This window comes from Vicugna pacos, chromosome 15 (assembly GCF_048564905.1).
Source record: "Vicugna pacos chromosome 15, VicPac4, whole genome shotgun sequence".
Classification (NCBI taxonomy): domain Eukaryota; kingdom Metazoa; phylum Chordata; class Mammalia; order Artiodactyla; family Camelidae; genus Vicugna; species Vicugna pacos.
In genome coordinates this window covers 55,518,781-55,537,551 of record NC_133001.1, presented here as the reverse complement: position 1 = coordinate 55,537,551, position 18,771 = coordinate 55,518,781, and the positions used below count along the sequence as shown (strand labels likewise).

Here is an 18,771-nt window from a genome sequence, read left to right as displayed (position 1 = left end):
CAGAAAACTCTCTGAGGTGGGGTGGGGAGCTCAGAGCCCAGCCAGTCCGCGAGGCCCCTACTCAGACCCGCGGGCTCCAAAAACAAAGTGTGGAAACCTGAGGTCAAGTATCAGAGAAGCCAGCAGGATGTCCCCAAGCACTGTTAAGCGAGGTCCCTGCCCCAGGAGTCTGGCAGGGAGCAGAGGGCAGCAGGCCCAGCAAACACCCCGACAGAGCGGGTCAGACCTGGAACCAGCTCTCAGGATGAGGCCCCGAAGGAGTATCAGAGTTCAAGGCCACTGGGGTGCACGCCGCTCCTGTGCGTTCACAGTATGATGTGGGGGAGGAGGAGTGAAGACAGACTTCCACCCCCCCGGCTGCCCACACCCCATCTCCTTCACGGTCTGAAAGCGCAGCAAGAAGTTAGATGGCAGGACAGTTTCCACAGACAGCTGGGTCCACAGACAGCTAGTTCCACAGACAGAACCGGATGCAGGTCTGTCTCCGCACACCGCCCTGTCATCCCGGCCCTCCACCCCGGTTGGGTTCTCCCCACTGCCCTGACCGGCCCCCAGACCAGGGCCACTCCCATCCCTGCACCAGGACGGCGTGGGGACGTGCTTGGGGACGGCTCACCATTACACGCGCACGACTCCAGCCTCTGCTCCCGCTCGCAGAAGGGGACGCACTTGCCGTCCTTGCACCGGCCCAGATCCAGGCACACCGTGTCATCGGCTGCATTTCCCGGAGGGGGACACTCACTGCTGTTTCCTGCGAGCACATAGGTCATGGGTCACTTTGAGTCGATGGCCACCAGGGCGGCAGGGTGGGCGCCGATTCTCACAGCAGCGGGTGGCCCGGGTCCAGCCAGCAACACCGAGGCCTGGCTGTGCGTCCAGCTCCGCCCCCCCCCCCCAGTGTCTGCTCGGGCCACCCCCAGCCTCGCCTCCATCACCACTTACCCGCACCGCGTATCCTGCTTTTATCTTTTAACTGTGAAACGTAACATCCACATAAAAGAACATACATATAAGACGGAATGGACTATTCTCACTAATTAAGCGGACGCCTATGCACTGCGACTTGACTAAAACGCAAACTTCCTGGGAGGGTGTCACTGCCAACAGCTGTCCCCAAGTCCCCAACCCACATGCTCAGCTACAAAGGCCCCCCTTCTCTTCCTTTTCTTTCTAACCCCAGAACCTTAACACATATGCTGTTCCGTCCCCGGAATGTTCCTGTTCCTACTCTTTCAGGAGGCCTGGATTTTTTCTCACCCTTAAGCTTCATATCAAAGCTCTCCTCTGACATCCCTGCGGACCCTACCCAAGTTGGTGGCCCTCACCCCCATCACACTGCTTCTCCCCTTCACAGCACACGGTCTACAATTTACGTCTGTCTGATTATCTGTGGTTATTTTCTGCTTCTTACCGCTAGACTCCATTAGAGCAGAGACCCAAACTGTTAAAGAATCAGTGCACGCCCACCACCCTGCAGGTACACCACAAGTACTTCTTGAGGGAATCAATGATTCTGAAGGACAAAGAAAGTCACCCAAGGATGTTAAATTTGGGAGAAAGGAAGAATGAGTGACCCACTCTGGAAAATGAGAAGGAAGCACAAGCGGTTAAAAGTCAACACTAAAAGGGAAGAGAAAAACTGCAAGAAAGCACTAGACTGTGTACGCCCAGGGCTCTGGAGGCCTGGCCTTTAAACTGAGGAACGGAACCAATCAAAAGAACTTGGTGGGGAGGGTACAGCTCAGTGGTAGAGTGCATTCCTAGCATGCCCGAGGTCCTGGGTTCAATTCCCAGTAACCCCATTCAAAAATTAATAAATAAACACTTAATTACCACGCCCTGCCTCCCTAAAAAGAAACAAACCAACAAAAAGAATTCAGACTTGAAGGTCTGTGAGCTTAAAAGAATCTGCCCTATTTCAAACAAAAGCAGTCTTTCATTAACTGCCTAACACATATGGGACACTTGCTTAGGCATTTACATTTGCCTCTGGTTTTATAAAACCTGTTATGGGCACTGGGCATTCATAATGTCAACAAGACTATCTTACAACAGACTCGCTACCACTGAAAGCAAGCTCTGGAAAAAGGCAGCAAATTCAGTGAAGGTTTATACTCTGTACTGTCATCGTATTTTCAGTACATGATGCTGTCCTCAGCAGATACATAAAATATGCTCAACAAATATTTGTTAAACATCTGTTCTTAAAGGACTAAAATCAGATGCACAGGAAAATAACTGAAAACACAGCATCACCTATTGAACGTGGCTTTCAAAGGTGAGCACATATCAGGAGCCCCGACACGTGGATGCTGGGACAGAGAGCTGGGCCCTGTCCCCAGAACTGGCCTGGGGAGGGGACCGAGCATTTCCACTTCTATCAAGATCTCAGGTGATGATGCTGCCACTTTGTATAAAATGCCAAGGGAACAAAAGGCTGGTAAGAAGGAAAATCCTTTTTTACAATTGCTTTACTTATGCTTATTTAAAAAGAAAACATGTTCTTTCTAAAACTGTTTCTAAAACCTTCTAAAACAACAAAGACTGAAACACTGAGCACAGCTAGAAAGTGTGTTTTAAAGCTTAAATGAGATATTCAGGCTCCTGATATTTGATAAACTAACATGATGCTGACAGATCTCAGAACATAAGAATCACGAGTAACATCTTATAGAATGTGTATTTCAAGGCTGAAGGAAGAATCTAGATGAGATAAAACCTCACATCCACTAGGATGGCTACAATCAAGAAGACAGACCATAACAGCTGTTGGTCAGGATTTGGAGAAAGTGGAAGCTTCATACATGCTGCTGGGAATGTAAAATGGTGCAGTCACTTTGGAAACGAGCCTGGCAGTTCCTTAAACAATTAAACAGAGTTACCATATGACAGGGCAACTCTACAAATGGAGGTATACAAGGGAAATGAAAACACGTCCACACAAAAAACTGCACATAAATCTTCACAGTAGCATTATTCAGAGCAGCCAAAAAATGATAACAATCCAAAAATCCATCAATTGAAGAATGAATAAAAAATGTGGTATATCCATACAATGGAATACCATTCAGCAATAAAAATAAATGAAGGACTGATTCATGCTACAACATGGATGAATCTTGAAACACATTATTCTGTGTCAAAGAAGCCCACATACTGTACGGTTCCACTTATATGAAGTATCCAAAATAGGCAAATCCATAGAAACAGAAAGTAGATTAGTGGCTGTCTGGGGCTGGGGCGATGAGGAGATTCGAAATGATGACTAAAGCATACGGGTTTCTTTCCGAGGTGGTGGAAACTGACTGGTGGGTGGAAGCACAAATGTGAATACACTAAAAACCACTGAACTGGACACTTTAAATGAGCAAATGGTACAGTAAGTTGTTAATTATATCTCAATAAACCTGTTACAAAAATCAAACCAAGCAACCAAGTGACAGAGAAACCAGAAAAATATAAGAACGGGATAGGTATCCCAAATAGGAACAACAATAGCAAAAGAAAAAAAACCTAGGGTAGCAAACTGAATACTAAATAAAACAATTAAAGTTAAAAGAAACCACGAGGGCCAAAAAGGAGCATTATATACTGGTAAGGGAACAGCAGGCCGAGATGTAGAGAGTAGGTCCAATTATGTGCCTATTAATACAGCGTTGAGATATTTTTAATGGAACAACTGGCAGAATTACAGGGGTCACTGATAATCAATACAGCCTGAAGATCAGCTCCTGATAAAGTCCTAGATGTAAAAAGTAGGGGGGAGGGTACAGCTCAGTGGTAGCGCATGTGCTTACCAATATAAGGTCCTGGGTTCAATCCTCAGTCCCTCCATTATAAACAAACAAACAGACAGACAAACAAACAAACAAAACTAAGTAGTCCCCTCCCCCTAAAAAAACCCCCAAAACAAAAAAAAGTAAAAAGTCAAATTATGAAACTAATAGAAGCAGCTGCAGATCCACAATTCAAAAAAATACACACACACACACAACAAAATGACAGATTCGATGACAGTGAAAGGGGGTTTCTGTTCCAAAAAGGACAAAAGCTAGGAGGAAGGCATAAGCAGTGCCGAAACCACAGAGATTCTCACACAAGAACTCCTCCGAATCAGTAACAGCAAAAACACATGCAACCCAGTTAAAAGACGGACCAAATACACGAACTAGCTGTTCAATAAAGGAGAAGTCTAAAGAGCTAACAAATACAAAGAAATGTTCAAGAAAAAAGTAAGTAAGAGTAAGAAATCACCTTACACTCTTCTGACTGGCAAAAAAATAAGAGTTAGGTAACACTGCGTGCTGGCAGGACACCAGAATCCAGGAACCTGGACCCGCTGAATGTGGCGCTGACAAACCCTCACTGCTGCTCCAGAGACCACTGGAGTGCCTCCCCGTGACTGAGCAATGTCGCTCCTCTGTGCGCACCCAGGGAGCTCTCACAGCTCCCAGAGGAGCGGGGTAGGGATGTTCCGCGCAGCCCTATCTGCAGTATCGAGGAGACAAAGGCCATCCAAGCAGCTCTCGCTTGGTGAACACAGAAGTAAATTACAGTAAGTCTCAGGACTAAACACTCAGCGGCGCCCAAACGACGAACCAGATACGGACAACGACACAGACACGCAGACACAGAAACACAACGCAGCAGGAAGCAGGGCTGCAAAAACACGATGCTGAGTTTTAGGAAGATCTAAAGTGGAAAATCATTTCGGCACATTAAAAACACATATATACACAAAATAACACATTATCTTTCAAGAATATACACCTATCCAGGCAAATATTAAACACATTAAAACAGATGCCTATGAGAGGAAGGAGAAGAGAGCTGACTGAAGGGGAAATAATGAAGAGAAATAATCACGGGTCTTGCACAGACCAGTGACAAGTGCGCCACAAAGTGAGGTGTATGATCAACTCAACTCTGCACATGAGGCTACAACAGGGTTTGTTCATCTGAATGAGACACAACCTTGCTTTCAAACGCACACATACGCATTTCAGCAAATTATTCCAAGAGAACCAACGGGAGGACATACCTGTGCAGTAAGACACGCCTTTGCAAGTAGCGTTAATAGCCTCCTGGCACTTCTTCTGGGCCGTCTCGAACTGACAGTTTTTACAGCAGGGACTGTTCCTGTCACTGGAGAGGAAGAGCAGACGGGGACAGTCCAAGTCAAACAGCAGCCCCACAGCAAAGACTACGGTCATGTCGCAGGGCTCCGAGATCGCAGGGGAAGGGCTCCAGGCCAGGTCCGCTTCTGCACAATCAGACCCCAGGTGCTGGCTCCACCTGCACGCGGTCCACCTGCCCTTCCTGGCGTGGACTGAGAGCACAGTGGGCCAAAGTGGCTCGTCTTTAAAACATCTCCATGTCCTTGGTTTTCATTAACTTAATGCAGTAATTTTTTAAACACATACACACACAGGCCCACAAATCAATCAGTGGTCAAGAAACTAGGCAGCCAGGGCCCCAATGCCCAACAGTATTTACAATGTTTATATGTACTGTATATAGTATAACTGTATATAGTGAGTAACAGATTTAAGCTTTCCCCTCTACTTCAAAGCCAGGCACTAGACATTAAAAATGGAAATATTGTACCTTCTAACTTAAAACCTGCTCCCTCCACATTTAGTGCATGTGATTAAACAGTATTCTTCACCACTATTGTAGAGATGTGCAATAATTAATTTATATCCCAGGACTGTCACTTTGTTTCCCATATTTTGCTATTATAAAAGAATGCAGCCATGAACATCCTTGTTAAATCGTCTTGTACATCTCTGTTTCCTTAGAAAAGGTTCTTTGAACTGTGGCATCGCTACAGCAAAGAGGATGCAAGACTGAGGATTCTCTCGTGTCATGTCAAACTGCTTCCCAGAAACATTCTTCTTGATATAAAGGGCAAGAGAGGTAAACACACGCACACACGCGCACACCCTCTAATTGATTCTAAGCCCCTGCATTTCCCTCCGCCGCCCCCAGCTGCGTGCCCCCCCCCCCGCCCAGCGCGGCACCTGCACTGGACGCCCGGCTTCAGCGTGCAGTCACTGTTGCAGCAGGTGTCGTTGTTCAGGTACATGATGCCAGGGTCGCACTCCTCTCCCTCGTCCACCCGGGAGTTCCCGCACACTTTGTTGCTGCGTTCTTGGAAACACTCCTGGGACTTACTTTCAATGGTCTTATAGATGGACTGTTTACTGCAGTTTGAAAACATCTTAGGAGAAAAAAGGCCACATAGGACCCAAAATAACATAAAAATTCATTCCCAGGTACTGTCTGCATTTCTTCTTCAGGGAACAACGTAAAAGCCACAATCAGAACCACCTGGAAGGTACGTCAGCTTCCCCGTCACCTGAAATGCCACTTGTAAGGAACTGAGTTCTCTCCCTGTGCAGGATGCTAAATAGGTGATATGAATTTGGGTAAGAGCCTAAAATTTTTCACAGGAAAGTAAGCTACACAAATGCTGAGGCCAAACACCCCAGCCAGTCCAGCGTCAGCAGAGTCGTGGGCTCTACCAGACTCTGCGCCACCCGGGGCTCAGACAGAACCCGCCATGGGGACAGTGAGACTGGGCCCACACCGCCGTCTTCCTGGACATAACGACTCCAGCCTGCAGAACAGGGTCTGCTCCAGTTTACCTCTTTCTCTTTCCCTGAATATTGTGTCAATGATGCATGTTTAAAGTGTTTAAATCGTTGAGCTTAGTAAGAGGCAAATTACAAATAGTCTATTAAAAGAGTAAATTTCAAATTGTTACCTAAATGTTTTCATGGGTCCCCAAGATTTTAAGTTTCTCTGAGGTTTCTACAGCTGACCAGCATCTCAAAGGAAGCCTGAATCCTAGCTTGGCCACTTGGTACAGAATCACAGAAATGACCTCTAAATTTGGGTATTTTACCAGGGGCTCTAAAACAGAGTCCATTTCCCCAATCATCTGAAATTATCACGAAAAGCGGAACGAGACTTGGGGAAAACTCGGCGTGGGTTTTCCAGGGGAAGGGTCTCCAGCCTCTGCAAGTGGCCAAAACGGCTTCCCTTCCACCTGAGACAAGAGCCATGAAACCCCCGAGGGGCGGAGAGCCCAAGCCCCATACGAGATAATACAGAGCACACCTTGGCCTCTGGCCCCGGTTCCCGGCACAGGGCTCCTAAAACCCCTGTAATTTCCTGGGTGACAGGAGTGTCTTTTGTTCTAATGAGCCAACTCTGAGTGGGCCCCTGGGTGACTCCTGGATGGGGGCTGGTCACCGGAGATACCAAGCCACGACGAGAAGCTTGGAATTTTCAGCCCTGCCTCCCATTCTCTTGCGAAGGGGCAAGGGCTAAAAACAGTTAATGACTGACCATGCCTATGTGATGAAGCCTCCAAAAAATCCCAAACCTACAAGGTTCAAAGAGCTTGCAGGTTGGTGAACAGGTGGGGCTGTAGGACAGCGGCACACCCAGAGGGCAGGGAAGCTCCACGCCCTTCCCACACACCCCGCGCTGGCACCTCTTCTGTCCGGGGGTTCATCTGTATCCTGCATCGTACCCTTTCATCATTAACTGGTAAATATGTGTTTCCCTGAGTTCTGTGAGCTGCTCTAGCAAACTAACTGAGCCCAAGGAGGGGATCATTGGAACCTCCAATCTATAGCCAGTTGGTTAAAAGCACAGGCGATGAGCCAGATTTGCAACTGGCATCTCAAGTGCAGGTGGGGGCAGCGTGGCAGGGCAGTCTCGTGGGACTGAGCCCTTCACCTGTGGGATGTGATGCTATCTCCAGGAAGACAGTGTCAGAACTGAGCTAAACCAAGCTGGTGTTGTTTGCTGCCCTGTGCTGCTCAACTTTAAGTAAAAAGAAAAAGTACCAGGCATCTATGAACACTTTTAGTTCAGACTCTAAGATTAGTCACAGCCACTCTTAGGAAAGTCTCTGGAACTATTTACTATGTCCCAAATCAACAAGGGCAGTGTATTCCATCAGATACCACCAATAGTAAATTATTCCTTTATCTGCTCGACAAATATTTATTACGTGCCGGGTACCCCGAACAGGCCCTGGAGGCAAAGCCATGAGCCAGAAAGGCAAGCGCCCCGCCCTCAGGTCTGGCAAATTATGTATTTTGTTACAAAAGTTAATTAAAACATGCAAGTTGTAAAGCAATGTGGAGTTAACGTGAATGACAACTTGTAAGTGGAGTGACAGGAAGTTTCCAACTGAAAGCCTAAGCCCGCCTGACCCTGCAAACCAGGCTCCAGTGCAGGCCGTTACGTTAAGTAGTTAATCTCCCACACAGCCCAAACCGACACGTGCTTAACCTTGATAACAAACAGTCCAAATGACTAACGTAGATGGACCAGGTTCACTTTAAAACACACAACCAGGTTTCAAGGTACCTGGTAACTAGCAGTCCCATCCCTAGAATGGAAAGCTTTTGCGAGCTCTCCTTATAATTAAACGTAGCCTCTTTCTTTCCTAACCACACAAAGAAGCTCCAAAAGCGGGGAGGGTATAGCTCCGTGGTAGAACGCATGCTTAGCATGCACAAACTCCTGGGTTCAAGCCCCAGTATCTCCATTAAAAGAAACATGTAAATGGACCAAAAGATACATACCTTATTGTTCTCATGATCGCCACTCACAGCGATGGGATACATAACGTATTTTCCTCCCTGGTCCTCATTCGGGGCGCATTCCGCTAGACCATCTGGATCGTGTTCTGCTCCAAAATTGTGACCCAGTTCATGAGTTGTAACTAGGTCAGCTTCCTGAAGGAGCAGGCAGAGGAAACATTATTTCCCAACATCTAACCATCACCTGCTTTGGCCAGTTGGGTCCTGGTGTCTTAAATGGGCTCCTGATCAATCAGATCAAAACAGAGTAACAGCTGGACTATGGTTTCTTCTATCAATTACAGGAATTAAACAGAATATGTAGGATTTTATTTAATACTATTAAATAGTATTATAAGGATGAATTAAATCAACTTTAGAAAATATAACTTAAAAGATATACTGGAGCACTCTTAATGAGGCACCAAACATTGGCCGTTCCAAACAGTGATAAACCAAATAGCGAACTGCAGTCAGTCAGTCAAGCCTCCTGCCCCTCACCCCAACCACACTCCTGTTAAAATCTAGCATGAGGGGCTGGGGCGGGGGGAGCAAGACAACTGAAGAACAACAAAACCATGCTCCTTATCTCAGTGACTGAATTCACGTCCAAGGCAGACTTAATGATCTAGAGGATTTTATTTATCGGAATTCAGTTAAAGGGCTGCACTGAATCTATCCCATCACCAGATTTCTATCTGAATGTAACGATGAATTCAGCCAGTAAAGTTAAAAGTTTTCCCATGTTTCTCTGCATAAAATAACAAATTTAATTACTGATTTTTTTTCCTAAGTGGGGGGAAAAATCACTCCATGGAACCTGAAAAAATTTACGTGTATTCTGCAAGACACTGGAATTTTTTTAAGACATAGTTGCAACGCTAAAATTAATGTCTTGAAGCTTTCCAAGTGTTTGTATTAAAATGGTCATAGAGAAAACTTTACACTTTGTGCAAAAAGTACGCAAATCCCGAAGGTGCAATGTGGAGAAGTAATTCCAAACTGTGCTTCAGAAAAATTCATTAGAAGATTTTCTAACAGACTGATGCTTTAGAAACATCAAAGCAATCTATTTTTTGTCCTATGTGTCCTATAATAGAAAAATTTTGGAAGACCAAGGAAGATACGCCATTAAATCAAACCACTGATGATGCTGTGATACCAAAAAGGTAAAGGAGCAGCACAGAAAACAATTCTGGAAAATTTTCCAAAAACTGGTGTATTTTTCTTCTCTCATCCCATTTTACTTCTTTTGAACCAATCAAAGTTCAAAATTTATATGAAGGTTCACTCTTTGTGTCATACTTTCTATGGGTTTTGACAAACACATAATGTCTCATATCCATCATTAAAGTATGTGGAATAGTTTCAACACCCGAAAAATCTCTGTGCTCTGTCTAGTCATTCCCAGTCCACTCCTGGCAACCACTGTTTTTACTGCCTCCATGGTTTGTCTTTTGCAGAATGTCACACAGATGGGATCAAACAGGATGGAGCCTTTTCAGATTGGCTTCTTTTACTTAGCAATATACACTTATGGTCCCTCCATGTCTTTTTATGACATGATTGGTCCTTTATTAGTGCTGAATAGTATTCCACTGTCTGGATGTGTCAGTTGGTTTAACCATTCACCTACTGAAAGACATCTTGGTTGCTTCCAAGTCTTGACAATTATTAATAAGGCTGTTATAACATCCATGTACAGGTCTCTATGAGAACATAAGTCTTCAGCTCCTGCGAGCAAATACTAACAACTATGGTTGCTGGATCCTATGGTAAGAGTACATTTAGTTTTACAAGAAACTGCCATTTTGTGTCTGTACCATTTTGCATTCCCACCAGCAGTGTGTGGGAGTTCATGTTGCTCCACATCCTCACCAGCATTTGGTGGTGTCAGCATTTTGGATTTCAGCCATTCTAATAGTTGTGTGATGTTAGTATCTCACTGTTGTTTTGATCTGCAATTCCCTAATAACATATAATGTTGAGTATCTTTTCATATACTTATTTGCCACCTGTGTAACTTCTTTGGCAAGGTGACTATTAAGATCTTTTGCTACTTTAAAGTTGGGTTGTTCTTTCTTTATTGTTGAGTTTTTAGTATATTCCTTATACACTGTGGATAGCCGTCCTCTATCAGGACCTGCAAGATGAAGGGCTCCAGGAGGGACGTCTTCAGGAGAAACAATAATCCCGATTGGTCTCAAAAGAAGCTTGACAGTTAACTATCATTTTCTTCTTTTTACTTTTATTTTTGTATTTCCCACTAAAAATGTTTTTTTACACAGAAACAAAAAACAGTATGTATTACTATTTTAAAAAATACCTATAAATCTGTAACAGCTGAGGTCTTACAATAAGCTCAAAATCTACCCTTGTAAAAATTAAAAGAACATACCTTTGTAAGAATGGTTTTACCATAATTTTTTGTGCTGGTCAAACCACTATTCAAATAGATATTTTTCTTTCCAATTGGACTATAATAAGCTAAAGGAAAAAGGAACAGAGACAAATTGCTTATTCAATTACAGATTTACAACATAATCTTATCAGCTTGCTATTCCTACATATTCACACAACAAACAGAAAACTTACCCTTTGGACAAACACCTCCATGACTGTTTGCTCTGGGAGAACCAACATAAGCTAATCCAAGAGTTCCCATATCAAAATCTTGATAGGTGAAAAGATGTGCTAGGCAGACTTTAGATGCTTCTTCAGCGATATCAAAGCTAAATTGCTTTTTAGAAATACATATTCTTAATTAGATTAACAGATATATCACACTAAAAGATGTTTCAACCAAATATTCCAGAACAGTACCACATGATTGACTGCAGTTTTTTTACACTTTTTTAAATTGAAGTATAGTTGATGTACAAATATTACATAAGTTATAGGTGCGCAATATAGTGATTCACAATTTTTAAAGGTTACACTTCATTTATAGTTATAAAAGGTTCGCTACATTCCCTGTGTTGTATAATACATCCTTGTAGCTTATTTTATACATAATAGTTTGTACCTCTTAATTCCCTCCCCGCTTGGTATTTTGTTAGAGCAGCCACAGGAAATTAATACATTAACAACAGAGTAAAAGATCAACACTATCACCTCACAGACAGTCATTTTACAGCAAAGCAACAGTACCCACAAACTGAGACACTGAGATCACGTGACAAAAAAGGATAAATCATATCTTGTCAAGGCAAGAATCCGTATGGCATAGAATGTGTAGGTTAATTATCTTCAGATTTGTTACCAGAATAAAAACACAAAAATTAAAAATTCCTGTAGAGGACTTCAGATCGCCAAGTTGTATTTCTACCATCTGATACATGTGTTAATTACCGATCTAAGAGCTCTACCAATAAATTTCAAGAGACCTGAACTAACAAAATGGTGTGCAAAAAAATGTATACACTGAGTATCTATTTTCCAAAGCTCCATTGCTTCATTAGATTCCCCAAAATATTAAGGTTAAGAAGCACCACTTTCTAGCATTTTTCATTCTCAGTTTTGCCCATCTGGCTATCTATCTTGCTACGGGGGACAAGGTCGCTGTTGGAGCTGCCCCTGGTTTTCAATTACCTTTTCTAATATGGCCCTTCATTAATTAATAGACATGAGCCACAACACATCCAGGATTCCACGACCTACCTCCAACAACATCTTCACATCCCAAGCATCCTTTTCTTCATTTGGATAACTTTTTGCCATGTTGTAGTGCCTTTCACCAGGTTTTACCTCTTGTGGAGACTTGAGAATGCGAATCTATACTTAAAGAGATAAAATACTTAGAACACCTCAGAAAAGTCACAAGACTGAAGTAATACTGCATTGTTAAAAAAGACCATCTACCGTTCTAAAAAATAAAAAAAAGTTTTAGAGCCAAAATTCCATAAAAGTCCTCAGCTCTAATATCCAATGTTTAAAATCACACTGAGAAGTATATGGTATGGAAAACATGTATCAACGAATGACTTGTAAATGTATTCCTAAATTTTCATTTCTTCTATATTTAGTTGGGAAAAAAATGACAACCTGGGTTTCATGAGCTGAAACATTTATCCCAACAGTAGTCAGTGATTCAGAGATGCAGAACAGCAGGGTGGCCATCACTGCACACCACAGGGAGAAGAGCATAAAGAACAGGGGCTTTTCCTTGTACATATAATACACACTCATAGTAATCCTACTTTAAAAAGGGAACAAAGCCTCCTCTCCAAAGAGGGTGAAACACTCAGGCTGGCGAATCTGCACAAGAAACAAAGCCATGCTCAGTTCAGCTGTTGTTGAAATCTCTTCCCGTCTGCTCTGCCACCACGTGGTAGTTCACTGGGGTGGGCGCCCCAGCTCTGGTGGTGGGTGATCAAGACCAGTACTGGGAAGAACTGGGTGGCAGCCCACTTTGTACATCTAAACCACATCCTCCAATCCACCTATTACCATTTAAAAAGCTGGTATTGTAATTACCCATCACATCTATTTTTTTCAACTGGTTCCAAATTTCTAGAGCAAAAAGGAGATTTATTGTTCTCCTAAAACTCAAACATGATGCGGCTATTTTAAACAAGTGAGTTTTTCATGAAATGAAAGAGCAAGATGCAAAAAAGTACAGCATACCACAAATATGTCAAATACACACATACACACACATGCTACACATGCATAAAATAACTCTGGAAAGATATGGATGAAACTAGTGACATGACGTCTCTGGGGAAAGGAACTGGTTTGACAATGGGCAGAGGTTGAGGAGACTTACTTTTCACTGGCTTTTGTACCATGTGTATATATTACCTATTCAAATAATAACTTAAAAAAGAAAGTGCAAAACAGTAAAAGAGAATGGAAAAGGGGGAAATAATTCTCTTAGCTTTATATAAGTACCATAAAAGTTTAACATTTGTAAGTATGATGCATGGTTTCAAAAGCTTTTTTCCTTTTTACTCTAAATTCTGCACTACAGAACCCATAAGAACATGGCTAGCTGAGCACAAAAAGCTTGGAAGAAACAGAGACAATAATTTCCATGACAAAATGTCTGTCCAAAGCAATATCCAATTTCAGAAGTCTTTCTAATCAGTCTTACCGATTTGGAACAATCTTCACTATAAGCTATACTTAGGATGACATAAGTACCTCATTGCTGGACATACTCTGCTAACAGGTAAGAACTCAGGAGATTTGGGGAAGAGACCTAATGGTTCTCTATGTACAAACGCCATGCAAATGTACCCAGTATTTTTAAGTCAGTTTTCTAAGTATTCAACAATATGTGCTAGGATTCTAACTGAAGACATAAAGCATAATCAGAGAAAAATAAAACAATACAGGAGATTAAAAAGGCACGAATTCAGAAAAAATAGAGACTGTGGTAGCATAGAAAGGCTTTCTGCCTAAAACAAGCCAAAGAACAGAAAATTTCATAATCTATATAGAATTAATATCAAAAACACTGTTAAGTTACTCAGATAAAAATCAACGGCATTTGAGAGTATTCATGATTAAAACGGAAGATCGGTTTCTGGGTTTTGAATACAAACGATGAACGTTTACATCACATAACTTAGCTGAGCACTGTGAGCCGCGTCCGATGATAAATACCTGCTCTATCTGTATTCCATAACCTTTGAAGCCTGCGTTGTCCCACGAGGTGTTTCGATAGATGTCATCAACTCTGTCAATGAGCTCTATCTGTGTGCATGAGAGAGAGGGGGGAAGACATTATGTATCTCTTTGCACCTCTTTGCAATGTCATGTAAGTTCTGTAGGGATTTTTAAAAAAATTTTAGAGAAAACACCGTTGTAAAAGTTTCACCAATTACAAAAACTAGCATTAAGATGTTAATTCTTTACGTTAACAACTTAACAAAGAAATCATTCCTGGCCTCCAACTTCAAGTGTTGCTACCAGAGTAAGCAGTGGTACATACAGCTCATCCCAAATTTCAGGTCATCAACTGCCTACAGAAGCAAAGTATCAAGTTAACAGGCTTTTTAAAACCTGCCGTTCCAGTCAATTACAAAAATGAAAGTTAAAAGTCAATCAAATTACCTAAAATACTTCCTTCTAAGAAGTACTCTGTTCATTCTCTCTTGCCAAGTACCTCAAACAAACAAACAAACAAAACAGGAAAAAAAGAAACGCCTTCTTCGGAAAGACGAAAGGAGCAAGGATTATTGCTAACTAATCCTGTCCCAGACCCTCCCTGTGCAAAGTGCAGCCCTGAGGACCAGGTACAGAGAGACAGAGGGGGTGAGGTGGGTAGAGGACACTGAGGGAGGAGGGGCAGTGTGACAGACGAGGACAACTCAAACTACATAACAAAGTGCTTATTACCTATCTTCTCCTCAAAGAGAACATTTTATTGTTCAAAAACTGGGTAAATGAGGTTCTGGCAACTGTTCTGGCAACACTGTAGGTCTAAGAAACTGTTCTTTGCTTATAGTAACTGGGAGACTAAGAAATGCTGTTTTTGAGACTAGACTTCTCACTGTATTCATATTCTTGGTGTAATAAACAAAGAAGTAAACTCAGAGCCCCTAGTACAAAACCCACACTAAGAAAGAAGCTTTTCAGGAAAGAATTTCTTACTTAGGAACAAGAACTACAGTGACTTCACACACAACTCCTACTACCCTCATAATAAACTCACTTGACAAGGAAAGGACAGGAAAGAGGGGTGAGGAAGGGGAGAGAAAAAAACACAGAATGGGAGCAGCAAGGCAAGGAGAAAGACGCCTTTGCTGCGCCGGGCTCCACACTACGAATGAATAGCTGCATTCTCTCTTATTCCTTCAACATCACCACGGTCAGTGCCAAGTTATCACGAGGAATGAGGTCATGCTGACAAAAAAATGTCAATGAAATATGAATCCCTTGACTTTTAAAATTACAATAGTAAATGCTTAAAAATCCAGCATCAATACTTCTGTAATCTTTCCTTCAAATCTCTGCCCTCTAGTTGTGACCCCAAAAGTCTCATTTCACAGTTATATTCCAACAACTAGCTATCTTATGTGACATAAACCCAACTGACCAACTTCTTTGATATATACACATAAGCAAAAATAATACACAGAGGCTCATACAAATACTTTCTCCCCTTCCCCACTCCGGAGCACACATCCACATGTGTCACCAACAGAAGCACTGCCATTACAGCAGTGATGCTTTCCAAAAGTTCACCTGTATAAAGGAGACCTACGTTATGAACTTTCCCTAAACATAATCCACATAAAAATCCTGATGTGCAGAAGATCTTAGTTGAAAGGTAAAATGGGTTTTCAGAAATTTGAAACTAGAATCTCTATACAATTATGTAAGAACCTCAGACAGTCCTCAAATATCCTAGGAAATCATAGAGCATCTGAAGTAGATCTCATTTCATGATGTTTCAAATGATAGCAGTCTTCTCTTAAACGGAATTTGCCTATCGACATGAACTTCTTTGTCCCATACCTGACCCAGCATCAAACACCTACCAGGTAGTTTGTGGTTGTGCTCTCCTCCCCTCTGCCCATGTATCTGTAAAAGCGATGATCTGCTACCACCAGTAATTTACACGTGTTCTTCATGGGATTAGGGTCAGCTCTTCTCCTCACCCGATGGACAAGCTCTAATATGAATTTGTATGCACTATTAAATCAAAATTCATCAAAACAAGGAGTTTTTTATAGTAACATTTTAAATCTAACATATTTTTGAAACAAATATTATTTGAGCTCAGTATCCTTAACGGTATCTTGAACAAAAAAACAATTTAGGGGAAGACAGAAAAGTGAAAAAGTAATATGAGGTTTTGAAATTGTATAATTCAAAACCAAGGAAAAGTGCAAAAGTATTTATCAGAATAAAACAATAACCTATTTATTGCTGGGCTATGAAAGTGTCATTTTCTTCTAGAAGAAGTTTACAAATTAACCCAAGTAATGGTAAAAATATCCAGATAATCAAACATTTAAAAATTAGTTTGTTTTGGGGGGAGGGTATAGCTCAGTGGTAAAGCACATGCTTATTAGCATGCACGAGGTCCTGGGTTCAATCCCCAGTACCTCCATTAAATAAATAAACCTAATTAAAAATAAAAAAGCCTACTTACCTCTCCTCCAAATAAAAAACAATTTTTAATTCATTTGTTTCATCTATTTTAATATATTTATTCATATGTACATTATAGACAAAAAAATTAACTTAAGAAATTTCTGAACAAAACTCTACTTTCAATACTGTAGTTACTTGATAATCATGTTTTTTTTAATCAATTAACAACCACCCCTACTGAAGTGAAGACAGCTGTTATGCTTGTTTCTTATTTGAAATATATTTTTTTAGTCTTACCATGAGGCGGCTCTCTGTCTACCAGCCCTTTTGGAAGCAACTCTTCATTATTCGCCTTTATATAACCACACACTTTTGGAGACTGCAAACGGGAAACATTCTTGATATCTTCAGATTTATAAACTAACATTCTTTTGTCTTTAGTATCATTAATTAGTCTCCAAAGTGGCTAAAATAGAAAACAAATAAAACTGAGATTGAAAATATAAAAATTTCTAAACATGAAATTCTTACAACGCCCTTTCCTTGTTTTTAGGTAACATTCATTTCCAGGTTAAGTAAACTGACTAGTCATTTTACTGAAAATAAATCATTTCAATTTTTATCAGAGTATCTATGCTGGTAAATAAGTACATGGGTTATTCACTCTCTGATTTTATCTGTATATGAAAAAAGCCTTATTTTCACAAGTTATAAAATCTTTTAGAAGATCCAGAAGAGGAAATGCATATCCTTTTCTGTTCATTCATTCAAAAATACTTATGTAGCACCTACTGTATGCTGGCACCGTTCTAGGTGATGAACATATTAGGAATCAAATTTAGACAAGACAGTATTCTCATGGGATTTTCATTCTCATTTCCTTAACATCTTTTTGCCATGATAGAGTTTATGCACAGGAAAGAACACACACATTTTCATGAGAGAAACCTGAAAAACTGCAACGATATGCCTAAAACTTACTGATTTCAGAGAAAGCCTCTTTTTGTTTTTTTAAATCTTCACTCATACATTGTGTGGCCACAGTAAATCAGCACTAACATACTGGCAAGATTACCCAAGACAAGAGGATGTGGCTATCTTTTTCAAAACAAAGTTCTTCTCTGGTCTCATCAGAACCAGGCAGCTTGTACAAGAAAGGCCATGTGGATATATGTATGTATCTCCACATCCATCCTGGAAATGAAAATCACTTCATACCCACAAGGACGGCTGTAATCAAAAAGACATATAACAAGTGTTGGCAAGGATGTGGAGAAACCCTCATCTCCTGCCAGTAAGAATGGGACGTGGAATGTAAAACGCAGTAAATGTGAAACAGTGAGAATATGAAGTATAGCCACTGTGGGAAACTGTCTGGTGGTTCCTTAAAAGGTTACAAACAGAGGCACCATATGACAGCAATTCCATTCCCAGTGTGTTCTATATCCAAGAGCAATGAAAATACATGCTCATACAAAAACTTTTCACAAATGCTCACAGCAGCATTATTCATAATAGCCCAAAAGTGGAAGCAACCCAAATGTCCAGCTGATGAATGAATACACAAAATGTGGTGTGTGTCCATACAATGGAATATTATTTGGCCATGAAAAGAAATGGTATAATTGACACATGCTATATAATATGGAAAAACTTCAAAAACATTCTAAGTGAAAGAAGTCACATATTGTGTGATTCCATTTGTACGAAATGACCGAGCAAATCTAAAACAAAAAGGCAAATCTAAAGAGACAGGGAGTAGATTAGTGGTTTCCTAGGGCTGGGATAGTTGAGGTGGGGAGGGGAAGGGTCGTAAGCTTCTAAGTAATAAACCACTTTTTCAGTTTAAAAAATTATTAATCTCATGCGAAAGTCCTTCACTAAACCTGATGAGTTCACTTTTAAGTGAACATCTCACAGTGAATATTAATTATGGTCATTTTTGTATTTAGTGAAACAGACAAGTATGGATGGAAACAATTCCTAATTCTCCCAAAGGGAAGCATTTGGAAAAGTGAGGAATCTGAGCAAATTTAATTTGCATCCTAAATGCACACATTTTGGATGAAGAATTAATAGATTACCCTAAGGAAATGAGCAAGCACATGCACCATGG

At 41.4% G+C, this 18,771-nt stretch overlaps 1 protein-coding gene and 1 non-coding gene across 4 annotated transcripts in view; one reads left to right on the top strand and one right to left on the bottom strand.

The window, feature by feature from the left end:
• Positions 1-18,771, bottom strand: part of ADAM17 (ADAM metallopeptidase domain 17) — a 43,880-nt gene that overhangs the window by 7,096 nt on the left and 18,013 nt on the right. The window contains exons 5-14 of one of the 3 annotated variants that reach the window (XM_006197099.4): positions 16,953-17,121; positions 16,097-16,230; positions 14,217-14,306; positions 12,267-12,380; positions 11,202-11,346; positions 11,005-11,093; positions 8,610-8,762; positions 6,024-6,223; positions 5,042-5,145; positions 617-751 (exon numbers count right to left, since the gene is read on the bottom strand). In XM_006197099.4, the coding sequence (XP_006197161.1) occupies positions 617-751; positions 5,042-5,145; positions 6,024-6,223; positions 8,610-8,762; positions 11,005-11,093; positions 11,202-11,346; positions 12,267-12,380; positions 14,217-14,306; positions 16,097-16,230; positions 16,953-17,121 (1,333 nt within the window). Of the gene's footprint in view, positions 1-616; positions 752-5,041; positions 5,146-6,023; positions 6,224-8,609; positions 8,763-11,004; positions 11,094-11,201; positions 11,347-12,266; positions 12,386-14,216; positions 14,307-16,096; positions 16,251-16,952; positions 17,122-18,771 lie in introns of those variants that run through there. The other 2 variants (XM_031684750.2, XM_031684752.2) reach the window with 2 other exon arrangements.
• Positions 16,596-16,671, top strand: TRNAN-AUU (transfer RNA asparagine (anticodon AUU)). The gene is given in 2 exon segments: positions 16,596-16,632; positions 16,636-16,671. It is a non-coding gene; the product is annotated as a tRNA-Asn (tRNA).